General features: G+C 40.3%; 1 protein-coding gene across 1 annotated transcript in view; it reads right to left on the reverse strand.

Moving 5' to 3' along the window:
• Nucleotides 1–19,833, reverse strand: part of LOC128733088 (uncharacterized) — an 89,486-nt gene extending 69,653 nt beyond the window's left edge. Inside the window, exon 1 of the mRNA XM_053826693.1 lies at nt 19,101–19,833. Within this exon, the coding sequence (XP_053682668.1) occupies nt 19,101–19,398 (298 nt within the window). The 5' untranslated portion in view covers nt 19,399–19,833. The remainder of the gene's footprint in view (nt 1–19,100) is intronic.
• Nucleotides 19,834–23,518: the final 3,685 nt, after the last annotated feature.

Consider the following 23,518-nt stretch of genomic DNA (forward strand, 5'->3'; position numbering starts at 1 on the left):
ATCGTGAGGTGACCGATAGGTGGAAACAGCACTTCGACAAACACCTGAATGGCGCCCAGGCGGAGAACCATGGCGGCGGCGAAAGCGATTTCGACGGTGCAACAAACATGGAAGAGGTGCCAACCCCAACGATAGGCGACGTTAAGGAGGACATCATGCAGCTAAAGAACAACAAGTCAGCTGGAAAAGATGGCATCGGAGCGGAGCTTGTCAAAGTGGGACCAGAAAAGCTGGCCGTTTGTCTACACCGACTAATTGTTAGATTTTGGGAAAGATGGGGTTATCTGTCCGATCTACAAGTTCGGCCTGTGAGAACTATCGAGCGATCACCGTTCTCAATGGCGCCTATAAAGTGCTGTCCCAAATCATTTTCCTCCGTCTATCACCAATTGCGAATAGATTTGTGGGAACTTATAAAGCCGGCTTCGTCGAAGGTCGGTCTACAACGGATCAATTATTTACACTGCGACAAATCCACCAAAAGAGCCGTGAATACAGAGTTCCCACGCATCATTTATTCGTTGACTTCAAAGTCGCACATGATACCATCGACCGAAAAGAGCTATGGAAAATCATGGACGAGAACAGCTTCCCCAGGAAGCTCATCAAACTGATTAAATCTACGATGGATGGTACACAGTGCTGTGTTCGGATTTCGGGTGGTTTGTCAAGTTCATTCGAATCACACAGAAGGCTTCGTCAAGGTGATGGTCTTTCATGCCTGCTGTTCAACATAGCGCTACAAGGTGTTATGAACCGAGCGGATAACAATACGCGGGGCACGATATTCAACAAATCTAGTCAATTCGTCTGCTTTGCCGATGACATGGGTATTATCGGCAGAACATCTGTGGCGGTGGCTGAACAGTACACCAAACTAAAGCGCGAAGCAGAAAAGATTGGGTTAAAGGTAAGTACGTCTAAAACAAAGTACATGCTGGCCAGCGGAACCGAGGCTGTACGACACCGCTTGGGCAGTAGTATATTGATCGACGGCGATGAGTTTGAGGTAATCGATGAATTTGTCTACCTTGGCTCACTGGTAACGGCGGACAATGATACCAGTCGTGAGATTCGGAGGCGTATTATCAGCGGAAGTCGTGCTTACTATGGGCTCCACAAGCAATTGCGGTCGAGCAGACTAAATCCCCGGACAAAGTGCACCCTGTACAAGACGCTTATTAGACCGGTTGTTCTCTACGGGCATGAAACATGGACAATGCTCGAGGAGGACCTGCGAGTGCTCGGAGTTTTCGAACGACGAGTGCTAAGAACCATCTTCGGCGGCGTACAGGAGAACGGAGTATGGAGGCGGAGGATGAACCATGAACTCGTACAGCTCTATGGCGAACCCAGTATCCCGAAGGTGGCTAAAGCTGGACGGATACGATGGGCAGGGCATGTTGCAAGAATGCCGGACAACTACCCTGCAAAGTGTTCGCCTCAAATCCGGTAGGAACAAGACGACCAGGAGCGCAGCAAGCAAGATGATTAGACCAGGGGGAGCGAGATCTAGCGGAGAGTGCTCGGTGTCCGAGGAATTGGAGAACCGAGTTATATGGAGAAACTTTGTTCAACAGGCTTTGTCTTAGGACGGCAAGCCACCTAAGTAAGTAAGTAAGTGTATGGCTGCAAGAAGTGGTGCGTATCGGCGAAAATAACGCGCAAACTGCAGATCTTCATAAACCGCTGTCAGCAATGCATCGTTCAGGCTGGTGGTTTCACACTAGGATCTCCAATTCGGAACTCCATTGCCTTTGTCACCAGCGCTAAATAGAACTAGGGATTCGAGAGCGAACGAGAGCGAATTCTCAAGCAGCATTCGATGAGAAATTAAAGCAGAAGCAGCTGCTTACATCTTAAGTAAACGTCGAAAAAAATTTTGTGTGAAGAAACAGCATCATCTTTCACTAGCTGGTGGTAACATTAAAAATAAATGCTGATAATAACTGCTAGTTGGGTTTTGATGCAAATTGTCATTAAATCGGTCATACATTTGTTTAGCGACGGACCAAATTTTTTCGATCGTACCCAGATATCACATCTTCATTGACGTCAACGCAGCATACGATACAGTCGATCGAAACCAACACTGCAGATAACGTACGAATACGATTTTACGGACAAATTGACCCAACTGACGAGAGCTACATTGGATTGCGTAACGTGTTTCGTGCGTCTCTCGGAGACACTCTCGAGTCCGCTCAGGACGCGGCGAGGATTGCGACATGGTGAAGACTTATCCAGCATGCTTTTCAACATCGCTCTTATGGGTGTGGTCCACAGAGCGGGCATCAAAACGAGAGCTTGAGTTTTTACAAAGATAACCACCTCTTGCCCAGCAAACACCGACTCGTATATCAATGTACGAAAATTATCGTTATTGACTTTTAATAAATTCAGGATCTATAAATATAGCCTAATGAAATGCACACAAGTTTACGTATTTGACGACGGTAAGTGATTGACCTACGACTTCCAGTGCAGAATTGTATAGCATTATAAAACTAATCGCTTTGAGTCGGCTCTAATCGCAAACAAAGACTTAGTTGAATTGTTAACGTATATTTTGTAGTACGTATATGGCCTCCAAATTAGTACGCATATGCTAGTTTTGTGCATCAGATACGATTTTTCAGGGTATATATAGGTACAGATAACTCATTTGTTGCTCTGATATTCATATGAAAATGTTTATTGGGTGGGCTTCGCACTTTCATTTGATAGCCAGGAACTTTGCGATGGCGAGGGGGTGTAGATGCTAGGAGGATTGGGCTAAAAATACGGGTCGGAGACGAAACACATGGATAGCGTCATCCCCCTTGAACGATAACCGTTGCCGGTGACCAGGGAAAAGGACACTAGTAATGTGATCTAGCAACGCATTCAAACAGGAGCCTACTTGGTTCTTTAATTAGACCAGTACTTCTTTACAAACTTAAAGCTATGACGCTACTCACAGAGGACATACGCGTCTTTGCCGTGTTCGCGTGGAAGGTGCAGCGGAAGATATTTCACGGAGTGAAAATTGATCGTGGAGAGGGGCGAGCTACTTGCACTACTTGGAGAGATTTCCATAGTACATCCGCCGAAAGTCGATAGGCCACGGTAAGCAGGACTTGCCATAAGGATACCGGACAATAGTGCGACAAAAACGGTTCTCTTCAACAACCCCACTGGCATCAGGAACAGAGGGGGCCAACGTGCACGATGTCGATGGTTCGACCTGACTGATAGCGACTAGCAAATAGCAACGACGCTTAGGAAATTGACCCAAGATTGAATTGAACGGAGACTCCTAGACCTGTTTGTTATGGGCAAAAACGGTCAGAAGTCACGGTCAGAAGTCACGGCCCGCGGCTTTCATAGAGAAATCTGTTTTGCCCTGCACCATATCTACACCTGTCCATATCTACACCTGTCCATATCTACACCGTATCCAAAATCAGAGAATTATTGCCCACCAAACTCGCCTCTCAATAGAACACCGCCTCTAGTCTCTGATAATAAAACACAGAAGTTGGCGCTAGCGTTTCATCATGCGCCATGCGTGGGTGTATGCATGAAACCATCAATGTTTCTCTGTTAAATGAGTGGGTCAGAAGGAAAGGGGTGTAAGTGACAAAAAGTGAATTTCGAGAAAATCAGCTCCAAAGTTAACATCATCTAGAAAATTCGTCAGATCAAATAATACAAAACTAATGACGCACTATGGTTGTGTTAACATTTCTTCATTGAAATCTATTGAAATCTTGGAAAAGTACTTTGATTTTCGGATTTTAAAAGAAATTTTTGAAAATGTTATTTGCACTTACACCCCTTTCCTTCCAAACGAAAACCAACTTTTATTTTGCTCGTTTTTTTCTTGTTTTTAGAAAAGTCATTAAACGGCAAAATTTTGACGTGAATTTTCTGACATGCATAAAACCATACTCAAAGTATCGTTTCCTACCATTATCTCGATTTTTTCAATTTTGTCACTTACACCCCTTTCCTTCTCACCCCCTCAAATATAACAGAAGTCGTTACTTGTTAACGCATATTGTACATATTGAAAACAACCCAATCTCGTGCATCTCAGTTTCTTTTGTGTTTATCGCTAAAGGCAATATTACGTATGACGTATGACGACCTGAACCAACACATTATTGGTAAACATCATTTTTATTTGTCGCGTCCATGTCGTGAAATTTAATTTCATCGTATTAAAATGTCGCAAAAAAATCAGCTCTCGGCTCTCGCACGGTATTAAAATCACTTTACCGCGCTCACAAAAGAATGGCAGTAAACTGCATGGAAAGGTATAGGAAAAGTTTAATTTTTATCAAAATTAGGCAGAAGTTACGAAAATTAAGAATAACAGAGTAACTGTACCACAAAGGAAATGTGATTGTTTTTTAGATAGATAAATATAGATAAATGAGGTAATTAGGTAAGGGAGGGTCATTGAAGCAACGCTTAGAAAGTTGTGTACCGTTTCCTTTTACCCAAGCTGGGGGATGTGCGGATCGAACCAAATTATAATCGGAGCCAACTATAACCGGAAAACACTAGGTTGATTGAATAAAATTGATAGAATATTCTCTATACAAAATCACCATTTATATATACACTCATATATAAAGCAGTGACAAAATGCTTACAGTTTTAAATTTGACACCAGATAACTAACAACATAAATGTAGTCACGTTGACATGTTCATGATCGCTTGATTTGAGTACGCCATTCAAAAATCAGCATAAGCTGTAGTTTTCCGCTGTAATCATGAATAGGGTGCTGGATGGGTTCGTCTACGGCGGGTGTTCGTCTACTTTCCAGACATATGGATAAGAAACCAGCTTTATAACCAATTTTGATCCGAATTACAGTCAAACTAACCTGGTATTGATATTTATGGATTGTCTCTTCGATATCGAGGAAAAGATTATGTTAGAACAGTAATTCTGTTTCTCACTATTTGTTAAAAATAGAAGTCCTCTTGATTTTTCTACCGGTTTTGAGTATGACGAAGAGAAGTTTGAGTATGACGAAGAGTAACTAATTGAAAATTTGAGCTGTGATTCAAACTATTTCCACTTTTTTTATAGTAGGGGGATTAGGGGCATAATGAGCACACGGGGCGAAATGGGCACCCCTCTTTTCTACGAAAGTACGCATTTTGAAACATCATATGGCATGCGAAACACTGCTGTAGGTACTGCAGTGTCAATTTATCAAAAAATGAGTGATCTCTACTTTTAAACCACGGAGTTATATTAAAAAACTTAACTAGGTTCTCAGACGATGAAAAAATTATAATTTTGGTGCACTACCAAATAAGCTTTTACGATCATATAAATATCTTAATCTATCAAGTGCACACTGCAACATGATTTATACATTGTATCTCAAATTTCACCTTCATTGAAGTTTTGATTTTATACTATAATTAGTGTAAAAACCCATTTTTACTTTAACTACTTGACTGGGGGTGAAATGGGCACCCTTAGGTGGGGTGAAACGAGCACTATGTCGCATTAACTAACCTGACAGTTTCTTTGTTTATCGCTTCAATGCTTGTTTACAGTGATGGTATGAATATGCCAAGGGAATCAGGAAGACATAATTGGTCAAAAAAGGCCTTGCAAGCGGCCTTGACCACTATAAGGTGAGACGCAATATCCACAAAACAAGTCGCCAAGTACCAAGGCATTCTGTGACAGACGTTAGCTCGGTATGTGGGGCCATACGAAAGGGCAATCTCGGGGCAGGAGGTGAACCAAATTGATTTAAAACCATCAAAACTGTTTTCGTTCCCGCTGTAGAATAAGAGCTGGTGGTCCATATTTTGTATACGGAGATTCGATGGTACGGTGTTACTACCCGTGAAATCAGAACCCTCGTATACCACCTGGCAGAGGGAAACGGAAAAGCATATGTCTTCAACACTAAAACACAGCCAGCTTAAGCGTCATCCAAAACATTCCTTGTGTGCTCCAGAGGCAACCTCCGCGGCTCAATTGGCTTTACGCGGCTTGCGGTCAATAAAACTTTCGACGTTTTTACACGTTTTATGTTTGTGCATGTATGGGTGTGTATGTGTATGTGTATATGTGCATGTATGTGTGTATGTATGTGATTATGCATGTGTGTGAGTGTGTGTGTATGTGTGTGTGGTTGTTGTACTTACATACACCCTTCAAGCATGTGTTTATAAGGGTGCTCATTATGCCCCAGGGGGTGCTCATTGTGCCCCACACACTGCCCGATCTTTAGTTTTGGAAGCATGAATTTAAATTGCAATTTTCGTCATCATGTCAATCATTCTTCAATTTGTTAACCGTATACCTTTGATTATCGATAGTGAATGTATGTTTTGCAATGGCGAGACTTTAAAAATTCAGTCATTTTGGGTGCTTAAATCAACCAACAAATTAAGGTGCTCATTATGCCCCTAATGCCCCTAGTTGGGTAGCTCTTGCACACGGCTCAAAGAATATGTGCATAGATTTTATGTGAATAATTTCTGTCTGTCCAAGATAAACGAAAGAAATCTTGCTTATGACGACGTGAATTTTCGTATGACGAACTTTTGCTGGAGCATGAAAAATTGTTCCACTGAGAAATGTAAGTTCTGAAATATTTTTTCGAGCTTAACGGGTATACATGTACAGGCAAAATGTGTCAGATTTATCTGGTGCAAAAAACTTGAGTACTTGCGGATTAATTCTTAATAAAACTCACAATAAAATATGGACCGTGCTTACGTATGACGAAGAGGGTCCGTAACCCTAGTTTAATTGTCGCTTTAGGTGTTTGGTATAAAAACCTAGTGCGCATCACATCACAGAAAAAACTCGATCGATTGAAGCCATTTTTGGTTTCACTCGAGGCAGTCAGTAATCAGTGGACGTGTTGAAAGAGATTGAAATAGCCACGTCACGATTTTCATGTTTTAGTGGGCGTAACGACATCAAACGAAAACAAAAGTAAAACGCAAAGGTTTGCTAGCAACTAGAGTCGTTCGGCTTTCGGGTGCAGTGTGGAAAAAAAATCGTGTGGCTGAATTTAGCGAACAGATTATACACAACACTGAGGATTTTCGAGATTCATGATCGACGTTATAAATCAAGCTTCCCTGGTTGGTTGAATACAAAACCATATGTTTCATCATATCGTGTAAAACCAGAAGCCATATTGTCTCCGATTCTACAAACCGTACGTATAATACAATACTAAAAATAAACGGCCAAGTATTGCAGTTGCAGTTATACCGGAGACCAAATAGTCGTTAACTTAGGGCTAAAATTGTACATACCGTAAAATTTCCCCCATCTCCATCTGTGAATAACTAAACTACAAGAGTGCAAATACCTTTCCACGGCGTCGTCGGTGTACGTCTGGTAAATACTAAATAAAATATTTACGTTAGGTGAAGACAGACGCAGTTTGAGTGGAAGGAATACAGGATAACAAATGGTAAACTGCATTGTTAGTGAAACCACAATTTGTACCTATTGACGGGCTCTGGTTTCCGGGAAATTATTACAGCACGCCATATCCTACTCTGCATAGTCAATGAACACGTAGGTACTTCCTTTCTATAAGGAGCGGAAATATTCCGGTGGAAATTTTTTAGTCGTTTTCCGCAGCAGGACTTAAAAAAACGTGACACAACTCGGATGCAGACCATTTTTATACAAAGTATCGAAGGTTGTAGGCCTACGAATCAAACGAAACACCCTCGACGCTTTGGGCATGAGTGGCATCGAATTTCAAGGGCGTCTAGGCGAAAGTGAAGCAGACTCAGATACTAGTTGTGCTGTGTGTTGCTAGAGTATGCGCCAGCATAAAGGGAAAGATAGTCCCACGCCATCGTCTGACTAGGGTCCGTACGATGTAGCTTCGTAAAGCACTTGAAAATGACAATAAAAAAATACTTCACACATGCAACGATACCCATATGTGTACATGGCGGAGTTGTTTGCTTTGCTATCGCTGTCTTCATTGTTTCTATCGACATGGATGGACATCCCATCGACCCATTCAATGTGTTCCTGCTAATCAGTGTCACTTATGTAGAGCGGTGAACACGGCTTTTTCCGAACTGGACTGACTTGGACTGCCTTTGTTGATGTCGTATGTTTGACAATTGTGCTAAGTGCAGATTGACACACTATTTGTGTTTTCTCTGTTTGCTGGCGGTTGCGAAAGTAGTAATAAGATATTATGAAACCAGAAGACTGGGTTGTGTCCATAAAGGCATGTCTGGTTGACTTATGGTTCTAGCACGAGGTAGCATGACTAACTTTTGTTTTGAAAACGGAAAATGAACTCATGCAGAACTTAAAATTTTAATACTTCAACACGATCGAAAGTGTACCCCGTAGGTAAATACAGAAGATACCAAAAATTTCACACTCCAGTGCATTAGGCAATCATGTGTGCACACTGCACAGTACACGAGCGTGTCGGTCGCATAATACTGCCCGGCCACCCGGAACGCCAAAACACGTGGTTGTCGTTTTTCGGAAGTGGAGTAACTTCCACACAGCTCGGCCGGCCATTTAGTGCTATTTCGATGCTGCATATCTAGATCACATTGCTTGCCGGTCGGTGAATTTAATTATCACTATCACCCGGCAAGGCTAATGGAGTTCCGCTGTGATGCCGAGCAGACGACACGTGCTTTCTCAATTAAGAAATGTTTACCTTGCAAGAAGGATGTAAATGCGAACACAAACAATCTAATGGATGGTCTGTTGCTTTGATATGCTAACAAATTCCGATACGAGAGCTATCTTTTGGGCAGTTTCAACGAAGAGGTTCTCATGGTTCAGCGTGGCGTTGATAAATTGTACTTAAGTAAAGGAGTTGGTTTTTGTATTTAAAAATATCAACTTGTTGAATGATCTAACCCTTAAAGAGAATTGACGACATCATTAAATTGTATTTTCAACTTGCCAATTAACTTACTATTGAAACACTTGAATTGCTAGAATGGCCTGAATCGACACGATGATTCGTTTTCCGTTCGTCAATAGTCCATACGGTGCGGCGTGTGGGCTAAAATTGGCTGACTGAATGTGGGTGGACATCATAAAACGAGACTGAACCGTACGAGGTTCTCTTACAAGCAAGGCATTTCATTTCGACGAAGGCTTGGTAAATCCTGGTGCATTTAGATAGGTAATATCCCACTCTCTGTCTCTGTGTGTTCTTGTTTGCGAATTCCGCTGCATTGCGGACTCTCGGGGTTTCGGGTCCGAAGTCTTGCTGCGAAAAACCTGCGTTGCTATGTACGTACAGGGCGACAAAGGCTGCGAACGGCTAGACAAGTTTTTATGAATCGAAATGTGCAGAAACTTTTTTACACTTGCCTTTTTCTTTCCAATCTTTCCGCACAGCCTTAAAATTGGCTTCACCCAGTGTTAGCTTCTCTGCTGGAGGTGGGAACATACGGATTCTTCCCTTTTTGTTTGCCATTACACATTCACCACGAAGCTGGAGGTGTAGGAACTAATAAAAGCATAAAGGTGCGTTGTGATATTAGTTTTCTTCTGCTTCTTGCTGCTGTTCTCTGTTGGTGAAACCCATTGCAGAAGGGGAAGGATTCCTAAATTATTATTTTTATTATTTTTGGTATGGTGAATGAAAATAACACAGGAAAGCTTCACCAGCTTGCACACTGAGCTGCATTGTTTCAGCGTATCATAAAATGTTTCCGGTGCGAAGCGGAACAATCGATAGGGAATTCCGATCAGGCACAGGAGGATAACGGCTGACCCACCGAGCAGAGATGTTTCCTGTTTAATCTAGATCTCGTACCGGCAAATATGAAACAGTGCATGCCGGAAGTCATTTGATTCAGGTGTTCTGTTATTTTTCAGGTTTTTCTACGTTATTGTTTTTGCTTTTCAGCGTCAATCGAAAAGTATAATTTGGCTTGCAAAATAAGTCATATAGAACAATATTATTCCAGAAACAGTATAATATCTGCGCATGTCTTTTTTTAGGAGACCAACTCGATTGATCTACCCATTTTTTCGACGATGTAAGGCTAGTGTTGTCCGATTTTTCAGGCAATTAGCTGGTAATCGAATGGTTTTCTCGCATTAGTACTCGATTTTAGTAAACAATTCTCTCTATTGAATTATAATAGATGAAAATTGCAGTGAAAAATCGATTAACATACAAATTTACTTATCATTTGATGATAGTGGGTAGATTACCAAGCAGGTAGTATACCAGAACTATATAGATTTAGCGGTGAAATGCGAGAAACTACGTCTAACAAAATTATTACAAATTTTTGCTAAAAAATGTTGCAATCCTTTGCTTTGTTTTGCTAAATCGCTAAAGTTAGATTTAAGATTTTGTAATTTTTCTTCAAACTCATTCCGATGGTTCTTTGTGCAATTTTAGCTGATCTAGATCAATCACGGACAACTTTGGCAATGCAAAATAATTCGCCTCCAAAAAATATGATAGCATACGAGCCATTTTCGGTAGTTAACTCTTGATTTTATTATAACTATTCATCGCAAATCGAAGTCTTGGCACGATATGGACCGACGGAATTTTTTGTTTGACTACTACAGTCAGCTGTTAGAGTCCCAGACAATTGCAGAACGAGTGCTTCGATCCTATTGGCTCCAACAATTTCTCAATTCACAACTAAATTGTGCTGCCGTAACCTTAGTCAAACATCCGACAACATTGGAGCAGCCGTAGCATCTGGTTATGAATATAGAAGTTTTTGTATAAACATTTCAATTCACGTACGTAAAATCGGAAAACTCGATATGTTTATATTTATGCCCGGATGATCAACGAGGTTTAAAGCAAGGTTGACACAACGACACTCGTTGGTTCTATTTCATAAAACCAAAGTTGATACTTTGCATTTTTGATTCGGCATTGTGCTACCGTGGTGAAATTGACACAATGATTCCCCTTCAAAGTATTATTCAATACGACTAAACGTTATAGTACATGATGCAAACGGTTCATTGTGGCTAAATTAAGCGAGGTGAAAGCGTTTGGTCAGCATTGATGATGGTCGCAGGGCCTTTTGTACTGCACGAAAATTCACCAACGAAAGTAGGGTATGTTGCTACATCGTCGTAATTGCCTATTCCCGTCCTATCCAACACAAATTATTAAAAATATCAGCATTTTTATGACACACAAAGCAAAACTAGTTATTCCCTAATATTTTAGTTAGTTGCCTATCATACGCAATCAATCAAAGTGAGCTGAGATCTATTTAAATGCTTTTTATCATTAAAGAAGTCCTACCAGCCAAATTTCCTACGTTTTTTCGTGCGACGAAGAAGACAATGTCGACTAATCGTTTTAATTTCCGTCATTCATAAATGAAAATAACTCACGCAAGGCATTGTCGTTATTCTACAGCCAGAAAAACTTGCCTGACCTGCAGAAATTTTGTAGAATAACATTTGTCATGCCGTCCTACACAAATAGGGGAACTGGGGGGAAAATGAACACCCTTAGCAATTTCGCCATTTGCTTCCCCAGGAGCCAACCAAATGCTGAACGCACTACATGAATTGAAAGCTGGATTCATATTCCATGCAGCAAAATATAAAGATGTTTGAAAAAAGACGATTTGTCATGAAAAATTCCTTATTTCCGAAAGCGTTACATTCGTGCCTGATTTTTTTCGTGTGCGTAAAATGAACATGCAGTGAGGGCAAAATGAACATGTCATGGAAAACTAAAGTTAACATGTAGCTTGGATAAATTAAACATTATTTTACCTTACCATTGTTCTACATAAGCTGTAGATATTCAACAAGGCTGCTGGAATTAAAATAGGACTCCACAAAGTTAACATAATGTATCTTCGCCAGGTTCATACAATGCTTGACTTTCAACTCGCTTCATCGGTCATTTTCCGTCATTTTTCGAGAAACTTCATCATTTTTATTGATTGAATTGTACTTAGGTTCTGGCTGCAGATAAATGGAAAATAAAACATCATTATACACACTGTTCATTTCGCCCCCATAGTGAAGTGTTCATTTTCCCCCCAAAACACCAATTGTTTTCTAGTGTTTATTATAAACAAACAGTTGATAAAAATATTTGGAATTTTCGACAAATCCGCAGGACAGTGATAAGCAAACAACACTAAATGATACAAATAGTCGAAATTTATTTTGTTTCGCCAAAAAAGCTTATATACTAATAGTGGAAATTAACATCGGCGTCAGATTTCAACAAATATTTTTTACTTTTTCAATTTTTTTCACTTTAGAACGATTATGATCACCACATATTGTCTCAAATAGTTTAAAATACTTCTAGGAGAAGATACCTATTGATATGGAACAGATTTTAATCGGTTTACTGGGAATTTGGCTACCTGTTCATTTTACCCCCCCTGTTCATTTTACCCACAGTTCCCCTACATGCGCGTTAGCTTCGTAAACATTGTTGTGATTTTTAGTTCGGACGATGAAAAATTTTGTTGGACGGATATTAAAACGGTACGACAAATTTTAGCAATAAAGTCAGTTGCGTAATTTCAATAATATGCTTTAATAGTCGCTTTTCAGTGATTTCAAAGTTCACGGATCGGAAGGTAAGTGTGTTTTAGTCAAATCAGTACAAGAACTTTTGGAGTATTCACTAAATCCATCCAGCAAATGATGAAAATTAGAATGGCTTTCCTTATTACGACGGGAATTAGAAAAAGACCCTAATTGCGGCAAGTCAATCTCGTCGTGTACAGTTTTGCCACAAAAAAAGCTTGTTGAATTTTGCGTCGACAATATAATATTTCTAGACCAAGTAAGCGACAGCGATCGGGTTACGGAGGTGGATTGTCCAAGGCAAAATACGCAAAGCCAATCTTATGAACCTCCTCTGCACTTGTTCAATTCGGAGGTTCCAACAGAGTCGATGCGGAGTCCAAATTAAGTACGCATTTCCGAGAAGGGGACGAACTAAAGCACAACATAAGGCTTTTAGGCAATGCTGGTCTTTGAAATCTCGTCCAATTTCTGCAATAAATCTCAACCGGTGAGTCGTTTTTGAGATCATCGTTGTACAGTGACGATCGAAAGTCAGTTTCGGATCGAGAAACACACCAGGGCCATTCACATGCTCAACCCTTTTCAGTCGTATAATAGGCGATTTGATTCGGCGGAACGTCACAACCTCGCATTTAGAGACGCTGATAGACAAGTAATTCATTTTGCACCAATTTACAAACGCATCCAAGAGAAGTTGAAGGCGATAACAATCCTCGATGCAATGAAGCAGATTTAAAATCGTCAGCATAAAACAGTCTGCAGTCTCTTTCAAGGGGAGAGGTTGCGTCGTTAAAATAATAAAAAGAACAAAAGTGGCCCTAAGTTACTGCCATGTGGCACACCAGATTGATCCGGGAACGGGGATGATACCTTCGAGCCAAGTTTCACTTGTAAGACTCTGTCGCACAAATACGAACGTTAAAACTTGTTAAAACTTATGGCGAACTTATGGACACCCGAAACATTTTATCAAGCAATATGCGATGATTGAGGCGTTCGAAGGCAACTTTCAAATCAGTATATATCACGTCTACTTGCACCTCGTGCTCCATTTCAGTAATGCAATTAGAAGTACAGTCAAATAGGTTCATCATCACGGAGCGGCCAGCCACAATTCTATGTTGGCTAGAAGAAATGTAAATGTAACTGGTAATCCCAAGGTAGTTTCTGACATTTTGGCAATCTCCACCTTACCAGGAACATTCGTTGATGCTTCAAAATATCCGAAAATTTTCAGAGCGACAGATTTGTTAATGATACAACAGAGTGGTGCTTCGGCACACGACCAATACATAGCAGGGATTCCGTCAGGTACAGAACAATAAGATGTTTTCAGCGGTGATCATGTCAAGAGTTAACTCGAAGATGTCAAATATTATCATCATCCAACTACCGGAGGAGTGGATGGAAAGTGTGGTTTGTCCCATCTACAAAAAGGCCGATCGGCTAAATTGCTGGAATTACCGCGGCATTACGCCGATCAATATCGCCTACCAGGTACGTCGATTTTGGTACGTCGATTTTGGTACGTCGTTTATCCCCCAAAGCAAGAGACTTGTGGGGCAGTAACAGGCGGGCTTCATGGGGGCCCGTGTCACCACCAAACTAATTTTCATTCTCCGACAAACCCTCCAGAAATGACGAGAGTACAACGTGCCCACACATCATATTATCATGGAATTCAGGGTAGCATATGATACAGTCGAGCGCAGATGATGCACAAGAACGGGTTTCCGGACTACTGATGCGGCTGATCAAAGCTATACTGGAACGAGTGATGTGCTACGTACGTGTTTCGGGGGCACTCTCGAGTCCCTTCGAATCGCGCAGAAGGTTGCGACAAGGCACAGTGGTTCAAACAGCGAAATACGTGATCGTTTGATATAGCGCCGAAACGTGAAGTTTTTCGCATATAGTGTCTTTAGGAACATTTCTTGGTATAATAAGCCCCTTCTTGTGAGATAAACCTTTGGGTGATTAATTCCCTTAAAAGTGAGATACGAAATTTATTTTCTCGTACATTCAAGATACAGGTTTGGTACTTTCGGCAAAGTTGTAGTAAATATCATTACAAACAACTTTGTCAAAGACACCATACTTGTATCTCTTCATGGAAATTGTCTATAAAGCGTTATTCGTGGACAAACCCTTCAAAACAGTTTTTAAATCCTGGCTTATTCTGGTCAACTTTTATGTGTTCATAGTGTTCTAGAAAGTTGTTTATCTTGCTAAAATCAACGTTTTCGTAGAACATTATTATACGCGATTTTCTGCAGTTTCGGAGATTTTGAGCATTTTTGATGAAAAATAGTACTAATTTGAGCCTCAATATTTCCCAAGGTGGCAAATGGTGGCAGACCAAACAACTCCTACTTAAAAGTACAACAAAACACCTTTAAAAGCAAGTATCAATTGTCTGTATCCGTTTGTATCCTCAAAAGTTATAGTTGTTTTAAAAATCCATCTCAGTCATGTTTATAGAACAATTAAAATGTACTTCGGATGCAATAAACGCCATTTTGTTTACGTTGACAATCTCTTTCTAACAAGTTGAGTTACCAGCAATTTTTTCACCTATTTTCGAGTCGAAAATGAATGTAGACTTAAAATTATTTGCCGCAATTATTAGGAGCAAGACTTCCAAATAACTAACTTAAGTCTATTTTGTTCAATACCTTCGATTGGTGTCTTTTCAAAAGATCACACTCATAATGGGCTGGTACCGAATGGCCGAAACACAAATGGTCGAATCACGAATGGCTGAAATCCAAATGGCCGAATTTCAACAACAGTCACAGAAGACCGAATTTTCTCGGAATGACTAAATAACTATTTAATTAGAAAACACGAATTAACAAGCAGTTAACAAATAACTTTACTCAAACCAAAAATAAAATAAGCAACACATCTTTTTTTTGTACTTTTAAGTACGAGTTGTTTGATCTGCCACCATTTGCCACCTTGGGAAATATTTAAGCTCAAAAAAGTACTATTTTTCATCAAAAAAGCTCAAAATCTCCGAAACCTCAGAAAATCACGTATAACAATGTTCTACAAAAACATTGATTTTAGCAAGATAAACAACTTTCTAGAACACTATGAACACGTAAAATTTGACCAGAATAAGTCAGGGTTTAGAAACTGTTTTAAAGGGTTTGTCCACGAATAACGCTTCATAGATAATTTCCATGAAGAGATACAAGTATGGTGTCTTTGACAAAGTTGTTTGCATTAATATTTACTACAACTTTGCCGAAAGTACCAAACCTGTATCTTGAATGTACGAGAAAATAAAGTTCGTATCTCACTTTTAAGGGAATTAATCACCCAAAGATTTCTCTCACAAGAAGGGGCTTATTATACCAAGAAATGTTCCTAAAAACACTATATGCGAAAAACTTCACGTTTTGGCGCAATATCACACGATCACGTATTTCACTGTTTGGACCACTGTGCAAGGGCATGAATCGCCCTGTATGCTATTCAACATTGCTATTGAAGGTGCGATCCGGTGAACGGACATCGAAACAAGAGGAACGACTTTCGGCAAAAGTAGCCCACTCCAAGTCTTCGCAGACGAGCTTGACATCATTACTACAAACCTTAGGACAGTAAAAGCAATCTACTCTAGATTAAAAATGGAGGGTAGGAGGGTCGGGTTACAATTCAATACGCCGAAAATCAAATATGTGGTAGGAAGAGGCTCCAAAGATAACAACGTTCGCCTTTCACGGACAGTGACTATTGACGGTGATAAACTGCAAGTGATTGATGAGTTCATATATTTGGGATCTCTGGTCACCGCCGACAATAATACGAGTAAGGAGATTAAAAGTCGCATTCAAACTAGAAGTTCAGCCTACTCTTCCCTCCGCAAGACGCTTCGATCACGGAGCATTCGCCACCGCACAAAGCTGACGATGTACAAAACGCTAGTCAGATCGGTAGTCCTTTCCGGACTTTAGACTGTACCTTTGCTTACGGAGGACATACGTGCATTTGCCGAACAAAAGGTGTTGGCGGCGTACTAATGATAGAATGGCGTTGGTGTAGGAACCACGAGCTGCAGACATTGCTTCGAGAGCTTCACACCGTCCACCTGGAAAAAGTTTGGAGACTACGGTGAGGGCGGCCTCGTCGCAAGGATGCCGGGCGGCTGTACAGTAAAATCCGTTCTCTTCAAGAATCCCACCGGCAGCAGAAATAGAGGGACCCGACGCGTTAGATGATTCGACCAGTTAGAAGCCGGCTTGCGTATGTCAAGACGCTCAATTAATTTGTGACGAATAGCCGAGGACCGACTACAGTGCAGAGAAATTCTTGATACGGTCAGAGTCACCTAGGCTCTATGCTTTTAGAAAAAGAAGAAGAAGGAATATGACCATCCTTCAAGCAGCGCAGCGTTGCAAATTGCTAGTGAACTGAAAGAAACAAGCAGGTCCGATCACAATATTTGTAACAGTCAATGTCAAGAAAGCATATTGAATATATCAAGTGAATTCATAAAGGTCTTTATTCTGTAACGCGTCCAATATATCGGCTTCAAAAATGATACAAATGGCTGGACTGACCAGCAGTGGTTACTTCTACCGGAAAAGTCTTCTTTCTAGCTAAAACGCCCACTAATCCATTGGAATGATTTATGGATATCAAGTTAAATATTCGTCGGAATGCGTCTCATGCGGGAGACCAATTCTGTTATGTATCATTTACATAAATGAAACACATAAGAAGCTGATAAAGTGAAGCCACTTAAATTTTCAATATTATTAGAATCGCTTTGGCCCTGAAGTCGGGAGCGACAGAGGCAATGTAAGTCTACGTAACAAGCTGCCGATCGGAACTGGAAGAAAACTAGCGGCATTATACAGTACACAATTGCATAGGACGGTGTGTGATGACAGAGCACATGAGTGGTTTCACCCTACCAACATTTTTTCCCCTATAGGCAGTAGTTATCGGTGTAGTCTAAGCTGCAATTTACTGCTGAAACTATTTTCTTTCAGAACCAACAACAAGGTCAGCTGCTCGGTTGAGTTTTACGACATTCCCCATGCAAGCATGGAAGCATGGTGAATAGTGGAGTAATTAAAAGACAAAAGGAAAAAAATTAAACCAGGCGGCTCCGATAGGTCCTGCCGAGTGAACCGTGCACAGTGGGCCGAGGTGAGATTGAAACGCATAGCACATTCTAATATGTACGTCCACTATCTACGATCTCTGACGGTGTTAGTTTCGGTAGAATGACAACAGCACTCGAGATAGGGATTCGTATTTAAACGTATACATGGATCAACGTTTCAAAATCTTGTGATACAGATTTTGATGGAAGATAGCTATTTTTTGGTAAAATAATGCGGTAGAAGAGCGTTATAATGTAACCGAAATAGTTAGACATCATTTATCTAGCTATGTAGATTCATCTAGATTAGAATATCAGTTTTGTCGTGCTCATATATTGCGTGTTTACTGCTTATTAAGCTCTGTGTACTACTTATTCATAGAAGGCTTTAGATAAACTGAGATAACTAATCTTTAAAATGAGCTAGAAACGCTCAATCAATTTCAGACAATTCATAAAATTTACATTGATTTTCACGATTGACATAACAGCAGAAAATTGTGTATTTATGTAAACGAAGTTCATAAGAAGTTAATGCAAACGATAAAAGCTTATGCACACGAAAGGATTTTTCAAAACCCAATTTTATACCGTTTAGATTATCTGTTTACACATCAACCCCACCGTCCAAAGTTTGATTAATGAATAATGACACTACCCTGTCACCAATCCCTCGGTGTTGTACAAGCAAAGTAAAACTTCTGCACACAAAGACCCAAAGCTACATAATAAAACTGCTCCATTCCGCGGTAGCTTCCTGCCTCACATCCCCCCGGTAACATTTTGACAGCTGACAGTTTTGAAGTACCTACACACATAGTCGATCTCATTAGACTGCTTGCGAGTTACGATTCATCATGTAACGGTGTCTGACGCCGACTGAATAACCGGTTGAAGCTGTGTCTGCGATCACACGGGAAAGGTAAATCGTACCTAATCGTTATCCCGTTTCAGTTGTACGTGCGCTCCACACACAGCAAACTCGATAGAAGGCATCTTGACTCTGTAATTGTCACCCTTTACTCCGGAATCAAAATTGATGATTTTCACTGCACACGGTCTATGTGTTTACTTGTGAATGACAAGGGCATCGACAGCACACCGAAATTGTCCGAGAAAAGACTAATAGGAACAGGAAATACAAACATCAACAGCCGGAAATTTAACAATTGGAGTTTTAAGAGAACATTACTCAAGTCTCGGCTCGTTCTACCGCTTGATCGTAGCACCCACCGCTTCATCACTTCCCTCTTGGTCCTGTAGTTGCATCAAAGAACGACGTTGAGGAAATACAAGATAAACCGGGGCGGAAAGATGCTGCAAGAGCAGGGAAAAGCGAATAGCCGCATAAAAGAAAGATGTGATGAAAAGCAGGAAGATTCCAGCAGAGAAGCTCTGAGATCTGGGAACGTTGTGGTATAAGAGGTGTACTTACGGACTGTGACTTGCTTTGGGTCAAATTCCTCCACTCGCTTGGAAAGATTGTCGATCCGTTGCTTTATCCCGAGTGATCGCTCACAAACACTAGCCAGTTCCTTGTTGAGCTCGGTGAATATCTGGTTTGAGATGAGCACCAGGGAAGCCAGCTGCCGGAGGGCATTGCTCAGTGTTAGGTTAGTAATTGCTTCCAGTTCATAATCCTGAACTGGAAGTGAAACCGTGCCACGTGAGTGTGACGGTTTGGTGGACCGTGCAACATATTTTGGGGTCACTACACGCTGCACAAAAGGCATCTTCGCATCTCACTACCTGACCGGACACTCGCTTGAGACCGCTACGGCCACTCACGCTTCACTTGCACCACTACTAGACGTTCCGCAACGAGACTCGCGAACTCATCCGGTTGTATGTGGTTATTTCTACATTCGCTCGTTTTATTACCTTTTCGCGGCTCATCTACATGCCGTGTTTCTTGAAATATTTTCCACACATGAAAAAGCATCCGGATCACGTCACAGCATTCATTAAACGTGCGGAACTAAGTTTAAATCACAGACACTTATAAGCAAAACTTATCTTAACATAAAAATTAGCAATCTGCAAGATCATCTGAACTAACAACTTTAGCCACCGACAGAATGCACCTAAGCTGCAATTCAACGGCTGAAGCTTTCCATGCTGTGCTAGCCGATCTATTAAAATGTTAAAAACGAGGCACAAACATTTCTATGAACACCTGAACAGGAGGGCCACACACGAGAGCCGACATCATCACAAATCGGCTGACGAAACTTAACTAACCGCCAAGTGTGAGAGCACCTTGAAGCAAGCTCACAGCACAGCTTTCGAACCCTCTCAACGGAATCAGCTACCCCGCCTATTTGTGTATGGGTGCTTGATTGTGTGCTTGATGGGAACATTTTTGGGTGGCTGGAGTGGAAAAGAGAGTGCGCGAGAGGATTCTCGAGCGCTTAATTAACGAGAAGTTTTGGTCCCGTTCCCGTCCAAAAGAGCTAGTAAGATTAGATCCAGTGATGCCATTTTTTTCAGCTGCAAAATATATTTTGTATGTATTCTTTTTTTGTAGAAAATTGTGCAAATCTATACAACTTTGGTTTAATGGATGCATAAAAAATTATGTAAACAATTTAAGCGGTCAGGTTTAATATGAAAAGTAACGCTAATTCGAACATTTTCATGCTACAGTTTTAATTATGAAAACCCGATTAAATTCACCTATGAAAGAAACCTTTGCTATACTATCTTATTAGTGTTTTGAAACACTTTCATGCAATTGCTGAGTAAACATAGGTAAGTTGTTGTTAGGTTGAGTAAGTAGAAACACGCAAGTAAAATAAGTTATAAATGAAAATATTAATCTTTATTATCCTATATAGCCTTTTAAAGATCTACTTAATAGGTTTTCAGTAATATTGAACTATTTATAATTTCCTGCACATGTCATTCTACTTGATTCATAGCAATTAAGTATTCTCAGTAGTGGGCGCCGCTAACTGAATGCTATTTGTTGGACATAACATATGCATAAAAAATGCACTGATATTAGCGATTATTTATGCGGTTACCTAGTCAGCTGGTGATCAAACCACCTATGCATCTGCAATCACAGCAACCTATTGTGTACAGAAATAATTTGACAGCGTTATTGCGTAGATTCCGCCTTTTTAGACTCCCACGCGAAAATTATTAGTGTGGTTATTTTCTGCGTTTCCCACACACGTTTGCAATTTAGCAATTTTAACCATCAGTTTTCCATCATTGCCTCGCCTCTGTACTAGAGATGGTCGGGTTTCATATTTTCCAAGCCCGAACCCGACCCGGGCCCGAAAATTTTTTTGCTGTCAAACCCGGACCCGACCCGAACCCGAATTTTTATTTTCTGTCAAACCCGAGCCCGACCCGAACCCGAAATTTTATTTTCAGTCAAACCCGAACCCGACCCGAACCCGAATTTATTTTTTTCGCTAAGCCCGAACCCGACCCGAACCCGATTTTTTTTTCAGCCAAACCAAAACCCGATCCGAACCCGAATTTTTATTTTATGTTAAATTTGATCCCGCCTTGATCTTGAATTTTATATTAATTTTCATAAAACTCACACCTCGATTAAATCTCGGCAGTTTTCTTTTCGTATTCTCTATAACGTTCGAGCTCTAAAATTCATTTGAAATTTTAGGTTTTTTTTACCCTTCTATTTCTTTTGGAACTAAATTGAAAATTCAAAAAAATTAAAGTATACACTATAATCGTTTCTTTTACTTTTCGCGGGAATATCTCTTAAGTTTTCTATGAAACATGTAAAAAGCGAAAAGAAAAATTTACATGAGAAATTATTTTGAAATGCTTGGATCTTGTTTCATTATGTTATACCGGTATCTAATAACCGAAAGCTAGTTCTTAGTCTAAAGGACCAGCACCTTAGTTTAAAGGTAGCAAACACAAAAGGGATTGATTTTAACACTAAAGTCGGTAGACTTCACTCTACGAATATTTTTCGCGACAAGACCGGAAATCCCGCGATTATCAATAGATTAGCGTGATTATTTTTCTCGATAAAAACAGAAATAGTAGAGGACCAAACTTTGTATTATGTTTTAAATTTATTTGGGACCCTACCATTTTCTCCGGATTATTTTTTTTTCTCGATCTAATCTTTTAAATAACATAAATAGTTTATGAAGTACTTTAAAATTCAGGAACATTAGTAGAGCCAGAAATCACAGCAAGTGAAATAATTGATGGGTCCCAAATTTATGCATGCACAAATATCTGTATTTGAGGCAGCTCTGCTTCACGGTATATTTAGTGTTAAAGACAGCTAAACTTACAACTATTCCGAGGTACGAAACTTTTTGGAAATCGGAATAGAAACCAATAATTTATGATAGCAGACATTTCTAGTCTTCTGTCAGTCCACCCAATCACTAGTTTGGGCGCAGTTATGACATAATCCAACTAACGAATTCTGGAATATATAACTTTTGGTCTAAACTCGATCTAAATCTGAAAACACTAAAGCGTCTAAAAAGCAACCAGTCCAGTGTAGCTGATATCTAAGCCATACTAAATATCATTAAAGTACTGCTTATTTTATTATGTTAAAATAATACTTTTACAAGAACTAAATGTGGAGATGGTTCGATTTCTCATTACCCAAACTCGAAACCCGGACTTATTTTTTTCGCTGAGCCCGAACCCGACTCGAACCCGAATATTTTTTTTGGTCAAACCCGAACCCGACACCTGGTAAAAGTGTCAAGCCCGAACCCGACGGGTTCGGGTTTCTTTCGGGTTTCGGGTCTGAAAACCCGAGACCCGATCATCTCTACTCTGTACCACTCCTTGTATGACCAATATATCTTCAAGACATTGGTAAGTACAGGATAGACTGAAGTTTTTGGAGTGTCTTAGTAGAATACGAAACCTGGAATGTCTTAGTTCGAAAACAGACATTGAGGAAACCCGCAAGTCGTAGGCGAAATACGTATCTGTCAAGACTATATAAATAAACATAGTAGAATTAAATTGGATTAGTTTTCTTTTTATTTAATTCCAAGTACAGGATAATTATTATTAAAATTTGAATTTGCGAAGGACTCGTAAAATTGCAGCAACGCACAATATAATAGACCCCATACCTCTAGACAAGTAGTGGCGCTAGTGTGCCCATCATATTTCTGATAAGAAATCACCTTCAGCAAGCAGCCAGCACTTCTGAGCTACATGTGTCAAAAGTGTGTTTACGTTAACCAAAAACAACTGTTCGGTTTCGGTATTTGCGGAATAGTGATAAATCGTATAAATAAACGGATCCCTTTTATCAAACGCTCGACCGTGTTTAAATAGATTTATATTTATTTCGAAATCGCTGAGGCTGCCGTAAGCAGGTGTTGGAATAAGTACTCTCGCTAGAGCTGTGAAGTTATTACAATTTCGGATATTTACGTATTAGATTATATTAGAGAGAAGCTACCGAATATTTGGCCCAGTCAGTGTATCGCGCTGTGGCCAAATGAAAGAACGAGCCAGCGCTCAATTGTGAAAAGTTTCACCAATTCGCTATAATTAAAAAAACAGCGGCTCGAAGTTGGAGGCAGTCCGCATCATTCGTCATGTGTTTGAAATTATGTATCAGCTAACCGGTAAAACTCTGCTACAAATTGTGGTACAGCTCGTTATCGGCTCAAGACAATTAAAAGCACACGCAACCTTGCAGTTAGTCCGCATCGATTCGGGACTCAATCCGTTTCGAACGGACTTGTGAAACGATACCGCCAGACCCGCTTACCGTTCAAATAATCAGCAGCTACGTCTGGAGCTGACAACGAAGTATTTTCGCACCATTTTTTGCAAGAAGAATCTTCAAGTGTGTTCAATCTATCAACGTTGTGA

Source organism: Sabethes cyaneus, chromosome 1 (assembly GCF_943734655.1).
Source record: "Sabethes cyaneus chromosome 1, idSabCyanKW18_F2, whole genome shotgun sequence".
In the NCBI taxonomy this organism is placed as follows: Eukaryota; Metazoa; Arthropoda; class Insecta; order Diptera; family Culicidae; genus Sabethes; species Sabethes cyaneus.